The sequence below is a fragment of the Habropoda laboriosa genome, unplaced genomic scaffold (genome assembly GCF_001263275.1).
Source record: "Habropoda laboriosa isolate 0110345459 unplaced genomic scaffold, ASM126327v1 scaffold40, whole genome shotgun sequence".
Classification (NCBI taxonomy): Eukaryota; Metazoa; Arthropoda; class Insecta; order Hymenoptera; family Apidae; genus Habropoda; species Habropoda laboriosa.
This window is the reverse complement of record NW_017100231.1, coordinates 6,190,508-6,199,153: the sequence shown is the minus strand read 5'-3', so window position 1 is coordinate 6,199,153 and position 8,646 is coordinate 6,190,508. Positions and strand designations below refer to the sequence as shown.

At 34.9% G+C, this 8,646-nt stretch overlaps 1 protein-coding gene across 1 annotated transcript in view; it reads left to right on the top strand.

Annotated features, from left to right (window-relative positions):
* Positions 1–8,646, top strand: part of LOC108571486 (dynein heavy chain 1, axonemal-like) — a 109,706-nt gene that overhangs the window by 71,785 nt on the left and 29,275 nt on the right. The window contains exons 23-31 of the mRNA XM_017933541.1: positions 200–354; positions 1,778–2,017; positions 2,669–2,751; positions 2,881–3,036; positions 5,555–5,744; positions 5,824–5,942; positions 6,154–6,359; positions 6,440–6,602; positions 7,323–7,483. Coding sequence (XP_017789030.1) covers positions 200–354; positions 1,778–2,017; positions 2,669–2,751; positions 2,881–3,036; positions 5,555–5,744; positions 5,824–5,942; positions 6,154–6,359; positions 6,440–6,602; positions 7,323–7,483 — 1,473 coding nt within the window. The remainder of the gene's footprint in view (positions 1–199; positions 355–1,777; positions 2,018–2,668; positions 2,752–2,880; positions 3,037–5,554; positions 5,745–5,823; positions 5,943–6,153; positions 6,360–6,439; positions 6,603–7,322; positions 7,484–8,646) is intronic.

Genomic DNA, 8,646 nt, shown 5'->3' with positions numbered 1-8,646 from the left:
TTGGAAAGATGACTAAAAATGACTAAAAAGCTATACGATTATTTTCTTTTTCGTTTAACATCGTTATTTAAATGTTGAAGTGAAAATTTTTATTTTGTTATTTTTATTTAAAATTTTTTCTAATTTATTTCAAAATGTAATTAAAATTTACTTTAAATTTTCTAATTTAATTCAAAGCATAATGTCTCATTTCGTGCAGTGTTACCAAGTCTTGAAGGATGCATGCACGAAATTAAAAGGCAAGCCACAGCCAAGTGGTAAACCGTTCACGCCAGTGTACACTTACGTATTGAATCCGAAATCAATCACGATGGGTCAGCTGTACGGTGAATATGATCTCAACACACGCGAATGGTGAGTGAAACCCCGTTGGAACGTGAAATTGGATCTATCAGCTACGCTGGACCGAATGGCATGTTAGGGTTTCTCGAGGTTAGGATTTACGATATAGACGGTTGCAGGAAGAGTAACTTTTTGGGATCATCTAGAAATAATTCGAACATTATTGATCTATAAGTACAAATTTATTAGTAATTCAGATTTATTGTTTTAAATAGTAAAAACCAGTTCCAGTTCGTGTATTCAACGTACACTCTCGTTAACTCAATGTTGACACCAGAACTTTGACTAACTAACCTGACGTAATTGCAACAAGCTCATGTAGGGAGAAAGAGTTGTAAATTAGGTTGTAATAAATTGGATGTCGCTGCAAGCTAACCTAGCTAACTACGAAAACAAATACCTTGGTAAACTTAGATTATGGTCCCAGCAGATACCTCTGTTTGTAAATTTAACCTAACCTAAAAACGCAATATTCGATAAAATTCATTTTGAACCCAGCATTTAAAGCTGCAAAAGGTTTTTTTTTATTTTCTCATGAAGTTATAAACAAACATAGATGGTATCTCTCAGTTTTTACCCTTTTGTCAGTTTTTCTCATGACAAATATTTCTACATTTCAACTGCACCATGGTTTGTTACAACAAATTCAAACGGAGGTGTATCGAATAAAATGCTTTCATTCGCGAAAGCACAATTTCGAATTGTGCTAGATCTATGTGCACGGGTGAATTGCGCGACTTGGATGTTTTATTAAACAAACAAAGCAAGGATAGTGTCTACCTGGCAGTTATTGCTATTCAAACAAACGCAGGAAAATATCGTGGAGGAAATTGCTTCACGTGGAAACTGTGTTACGTTTTTTCAGCGGCAACTGCAACCTGCAGTGTATTACAGCCCCGCATAATCGAATTTCCTGCTGCGTGCGTTCATAAAAATTTTTTTTTCGTAACTAGTCAATTAACATGGTTTATCATTATTACGGTACGTTCGCAATGTACGTCCTTTGCGAACACACATGAGTACGCATTCTAAATACTGTACAAGACGTTTCTAAGTAAAATATAAACTTCGAATTTACAACAATTTATGATGTTTAAATAAACATATTCTTTTCTGAAACATTTATTGTTTTTTCAAGAGGAAAATTTTTTAAATTCGAAAAAATAAAATAGAAAATATTCGAAGTTCAACCTAACCTAAGTAATGTAAAATTTGTTAAACAATAATAATAGAGAAAAATATAGCGCATTCGAAATTAAATACTATTAGAAAATTAAATATTTCTTTCTATTTTAAGCAGTTGATTATCTACAAACTTTTTACTTAACAATTTCTTCGCGTATTCTCAATTTTTGCAAATATTCATATTGGTTATTTTGGGTTATATTTTCGGATGATTTAATTAACAATTGTTTTGTAAATGTTTTTCTATCAGGACTGATGGAATGTTCTCAACACTACTTAGAGCAGGAATAGCTGCAAGTGACGTGAACAAACGTTGGTACATATTCGATGGACCGGTCGATGCGTTGTGGATCGAGAACATGAACACAGTGCTGGACGATAATAAGAAGCTTTGCCTGACATCTGGCGAGATAATGAAAATTCTGCCTACGATGACGATGATGTTCGAAGTGGCCGATTTAAGAGTGGCGTCACCCGCCACTGTTTCTAGGTTAGATTCAAACGATTTCTAACATTTAATCGACAATAGGATAAATCCTTGTGTTGAAAGTGATTACAATCGATAGTTTAAACGTAAAATGATTGATTATCGATGCAACAGTGAACATATATCTAAACAGAAAAAATTAGTGAAATGGAACTTGCTTGAAATATTAATGGTGCGAGTGATTCACGGTATGTGTATAATTTCAAAGAATGTATTTCATTGCACGTCATAAAAGCTCTGTTATGGTTGAGTGCTTGTGATTACTTTTCGTACTAAAGAACACGGTGCACCGCTATTATTCGAAATCTGGTTAAAGAACAGAGAAAGTTGGAGCGGCGTGTAATCGATTTGCGTGCAAATAACGTTCTCATCAATCATCGTTCGTTGTAAACAGGAACAAAAAAATGGAACAGGAACGCGTGTCGAACGTAATGAATGGTACTCTACGATGTACATGCAGAATGTTAAATCTCGAAATATTTTGTAAGTTATTAGCGTTGTGAAATTTTTCTCTGTGATAATTGATCGTGTATAGAATAAGTATAAGCACAATATAATACATTTTACTTTTCAAACGTATACTTTATGTACAGTAAAATGAAATATTACTAAACATTAGAAAAATTCGAACTTTATTTCATCTCCCTTTCTCAGGTGCGGCATGGTGTACATGGAACCTGAAGGTCTTGGTCTTGAAACGTTAATTCATTGCTGGCTAAAACAATTACCTAAAGTAAATACTTAATTGATAAACGAACACCGTAATAAATCGATTTAATTATAATAATTTAAATAGTAATAAAAATAATTAATCTTTACGAAAATAATAAAACAGAGAAATGAAATATATTCGATTGTGTAATTACAGAATATGAGTAATTATATCGAAGAAATAGACAAATTGACGAGTGATCTTTTACTACCGGGTCTCAAGGTACTACGTAGCAGTTTACGAGAAATTGTGAGCACCGTTGACTCTGGAATGGTACAGTCTTACATAAATCTGATGAACTTTCGAATTGGTCCCATGGCTGGTCGAGATGGAAAGCCGCCACCTAGCAGTGCCATTCAGAAGCTCATTCGTAAGAAATACGTTAAATTATTATGTTACATCTAATTTACTTTAAAAATAACAAAAAAATTAATCATAATTATCGTACATCTTCGGTATCACAAGGTTTTATAGGTTAGAAGTTTTCATATGTTAATGTTACGACGCGTCATGCTTAAATTGTACTACTGATTGTGACGTAAGCTGAGTATAGTCTGTGTAAGCGATATAGTGAAGTCATAAAATCAGTCGTCAAGCATACATAACCCGAGCGCTGAAACGGTAGTTAATATAGATAAGGAACTCGAGTGCACAAAATGTGCACAAATGACCCTAAAATCTATGAACATATTAATAAAAGATTTTAAACAGAAATTTCAAGTATCAATTCACAAATAGCCCTGGGTGCTTAATGTTTTACTTTACGACCTCACTATATCACTTCCACATACATACGTATATTACCCGAGGATATCTTAATTACATAATTAACGAAAAATATGAAGGTTATTGATAACGTGAAAAAGCAGAAAAATTTGTGCAGTGCAAAAACTGTACATTTAGTAAAAGTGAAATTAACGAAAAGAATTTTAAACCGTTTATCTTCTATCTCGATCAATTTTCCCTCGGTTTCATAAAAATGAGAAAACGTCGGAATAGAAAGGAATAAACAAAACAAAAAATGACGTAATCAATGTGTCAGCATTTTTCATGCGTATAAAGTGAAACGACGTGTGGCGCGGCGCGGCGTTTCAAAGTAAAGATTAATATTTGTAAAATGCGCACAGCTCTGAAAGAAGCACGGTTAAATGCGTCGTATTCTCTCCACCGCTTCTACATAATACAAGACTTCTTTCCACTCCTCCTCTCGCCAGGTGATTCTCCCTCTCTGGAGGACTGTTTCCTCCGGAGATTATTGCAATTGAACTTGGGTTATATAGGTTATGTGAACCACGTAACGTGATCACTTAGATTATTGCCTATTTTTCAGCATCAATGGTCCAAATCTTCTGAATTAAATGTTTTATTTATTACATTCTTGTATAAATAGATAATTTGCATTAGGATATGTCGATCAGTTCAAAATACCTTCTTTAAAGACAAGCAATCAAACGTATTGCAAAATGCAAGAATATGCAACGTTCCAAAGCACTGTTACATTGCTAAAATGTTCCTTGAGAATTCTATGCAAGAGGCATTCTATGCAACATGTGGAATTGTGAGCACGACATATGACGTACACTCTCTGGTGGAAATTTTTGTAGAAGTTTCCTAACCTATAAGAACGTGCTACCAACGTAGGATTACACTGCACTTTGTGCAACGTTACGATATTAAAACGTCAATCTTCTTTGACTTGAAATGTTATTGCTAACTGAAATCCACAAAGGATATATTTTATTAATACGTAAATATCAAAATACAAGAGTAGTAGTTATTACTAAATTGCAATTGGAAGTTTTTTTTATTTCTAGGTTATTATATTTTTTTATAGTTATTCTGAAGTTCAATAATTATGACAATCTCATCGTTGCAATTAACGTCACAAGGTTTAATATCTGAGTACATAAATTATGAATAATTAGTGGCAGATTTATCAATTTCCCATTACTGAACCATAAAACAGATTAAATTACAACATGTGTCGCTAATTGATGATTACAGCTTACCGATCCTCGGATGACTGAAGAATGTTGGAGATGTATTATCATTAAGCTAAATTACGACATTAACGCATTACGTGCATATAATATACACGATGTCAAAATATAATTCTAGGTTATTTAATTTTGCTTGAAAAGGCATTGAAAAGGCTTTCTACAATAAAACTCTATAGAATTCGTTATTTTCCAACAATTTGTGTTCAGATTTAAATACTCGATTGTTCCATGTGAAAGCTCAAAACCTACACTGTTCGTTCGTTTAGAATAAACGTTGCTTTGAAATACCTATCAGATAACTGAAATCTCAGGAAACTGGATACCTATTCTGATAGCTCATAGTGCTTTCGGAATCCAGACCCCACTCGAGCTAATCCGACTTGACCCGATCCGATCCGAAGATTGGAAACTGGAGATTTACGATTCTCTTGCAATGGCGTACCATAATTTTGTAGTTTTATTTTTGAATTAATTTCGTTGTCAGAATTCGTTTATCTCGCCAGATATCAACTAAAACCAACAATGCATACATATAATGCAGTGTGTACTAAGAAAATATTAACTCGTTGACTTATGACAACCATTCAGACTGTCAAGATGTGACAAAAATAATTATATTATTAAGAAAAGTTAATTGTAATTCTAACTTCCGTTTTAATTTAAGACACTGAGAATTACTAAATGTAATAAATCTGTAATAGGTTAGCTTTTAAAAGAAATCATATGTTAAGGGGTTAAATCTTAGCCATACATCTAAATAGAAGTTATTTTGAATTATATTTTAAATGATAAAAGAAAGTTCTATTGCTTCACCGTGTCAAATTCAAGTTTACAATAAGGATCGTATTACTCCAGCTGATCTACTGTCACCTTGGGCTGCTTTCGCGGCGGTATGGAGTTTAGGTGGAAGCAGCGATTACAACAGTCGTTGTATATTTAGCGAATGGATGAGGAAGATACAAAAAGACCACGGGCATCAATTACCCTTCCCCGAGGACGGTTTGGTATTCGATTACAGGTAATCTATCAAACGTACTTGGTGTGCAGTTCAAAGATTTATTTTCTTACCTCGTTTTAACGGAAATTCCATGACGTAGACTGCACGACGGTGGTTTTACCGACCCGATCGAAGGCCAGGAGCTAGTTCCACCGAAATGGTATAAATGGTTGGATGACGTCCCACCTATCGCCATTACGGCCGAAATGAAATTCGCGGGTAAATATGGCCCCCATGAAAATATGGCGTCCTTTGTATTAATTTGTACTTGACTTTTATTAGGTTTAAAATTAACATTTAAAAATTAATAAAATTAAAATATGGAAACTGATAAAATTTAAATTGAAAAATTAATAAAATTTAAATTTCTAAGTTAAAGAACAAGGCTAGATTGGATTGTATAATTCAATGTGCCTGGAAATTAACACAGATATAGAAATACCAACGATGGACACTATCAGAAGTGCATCACTAATCGGCTATTTGTTGATTAACGAATCGAATACATTGTGCGTCGGGCCAACTGGAAGCGGAAAGACCTTGACAATAACAGCCAAACTTCAAAGAAACATGCCTAAAAAGTTTATTTGCGATTTCATCACATTCTCCGCTAGGACTACCGCGAATCAGACTCAAGTATTCGTGCCTTTTCTTTCGAATCTTTTTTTCTTTTCTTTCTTTGTTGTCTTTTAACGTTTTCTTCTGTGCCATAAAAGGATCTCATCGATGAAAAGTTGACTAAAAGGCGTAAAGACGTGTACGGGCCACCTTTGTTACGAAAGCAGGTCTTCTTCGTGGATGATTTGAATATGCCTGCCCTTGATACGTATGGTGCTCAACCACCTATAGAATTAATCAGACAGTTCATGGACTTTGCAGGTTGTTTTTTCATATTTTTAGAATAAACATGTAATTTCACAATTTTTTTCAAAACTTTGTATAATTCTCTTAGGTGCCTACATTCGATGTTACATTGTTAATTTCTATATTTTTTTATCCCTTCTTTGAATAATGCAAAGTGCATCAAGGAGTGATTCTACATTCCAAAATAGGCTAAAAATCAAGAATAATAAAATTGCAATGGAGCCTTCATTTTTTACTTACGAATGTTTAAAAAGTCGGCCCAAGTGCCCCTGGGATCGGGTAAGCCGTCCTGCATCAACCGTTGTAAAGTAGGTCAGCCTACAGGAGTACAATCATCGTTAAAAACAACGACGTAAAGCTACCGCTTTATTTCTTAGAACTTGTAACAAATCCTGTGTGCCACAGTGCCCACGATCCAATGATATATCACACTATTGCTCGTGTACAACAGGTTGCCATCTCTCAGGAACCTTTGGACCAATTTCCTAAATGCTTATAGTAAAAAAACAAGGCTGTAATTCAATTTTTCTTTTTCTTAATTTTTATCTTATTTCATCACGTGGAATCTGTATATTAATACTACGTATCCAAATTTATTATTTCAACGAATAATTTTCATTTAAAACAAACACTTTTGCAACGGACTGTAAGCAAGTTTCTGTAACAAATGTTCTTATGCGAATCACGCGGTTCGGTGACAGATTTTGCTAAGAAAAAACATGGGAAATATTTCAGGATGGTACGACCGAAAGGAGATCGGCTCGTTCAGGCAGATCGAGGACGTGAATTTCGTTGGCGCGATGGGACCGCCCGGTGGCGGTAGGAATCCAATAACTGCCAGACTGTTGCGACATTTCCATTTCATTGCATTCCCGGAAATGGAGGACGACGCCAAGGTAATTCTTGAGCCTCGACCGGTTAACCGTCGTGTCGGAGAATTCGTTAGTGGCAATTAGAAGACGGGAAGTAATTAAGAAAACACAGACAGCTTTTGGAAGAAATTTTTCTTCGTCTGGCTCGAGCTTGTCAAAGTTTCAGGATCTTGTGAAATGTACTATCACATCCAAGTTTAGACTAATTTCGTCTTTCGTGTTTTCAAGCAATTGTTCCTTCGAATTAGTACCTCCTTCTATTTCATTTTCTCTTGTTTGTAGTCGCTGTTTTTGATGGAAAGTAATTACAAGGAATCAGGTTTACTCCTTTTTTTCTTATTAAAATTGCAAAAGTTTGTCTAAAAACTTTTGTCGGTTAGAACGAATTTATTTCAGAACAGTACTACATTTAAACTTATAATTCTTATTTAACGATGGTGCAGGTTTTTTTCTGTTACTTTCTCCTTCCATTGCTAATAAATTATTATTGAATCATTGTTTATAGTAGAATTGTACAAAAACATGTGAAACGTTCTATAATTACTTGACCATTAATACAAACTTTTCATTAAAACCAAGATAACGTGAAAAATGACGGACAATTCTTTACGTTTTGCCGATTAAGAATGACGCGTTGAGGAAGACGCCGGATGGAACTTACCATCCGGCCGGGTCGCGTTCATTTTTCTCGACGTTCATCCGGTTTTATTCCATCGAGTCGTCAATCCACGCCCACGAGGAATAATTGGAGCTCGTGAAGGAGACAAACTATCACCTATGCTTGCCTCTGTTTGTCTTTTACCCTGTGTTCACCGCAATTAGCCCTCGTAAATCGTGCCTGGAACCTTCCATAATTTATCTTGATCACCTGCTTGGCCAATAATGACTGGCAATAACCACCACCGTTCCAATCTCTTTTTCGCCCGACGTGTATTTTAAAGAGATCGGGCAAGGTCAAGCTGAGGGCGCGATACCTTCCAGCATACGGGGTGTATTTGTGTCAAGTATGCGACATATGAGACCGTTCGTGGAAAATATCCCGATGGAAAATCTGCTCGAGAAGAAATTTTTGTGCAGGGAATTAAAAAAGGAATTGAAAAATTTTCTTCTCTGCGGATAAGCAATGGATAAGACCTGAATTTTTGTATAAACGAAAATAAAATTTCGATGGTAGATATGTTAATGAT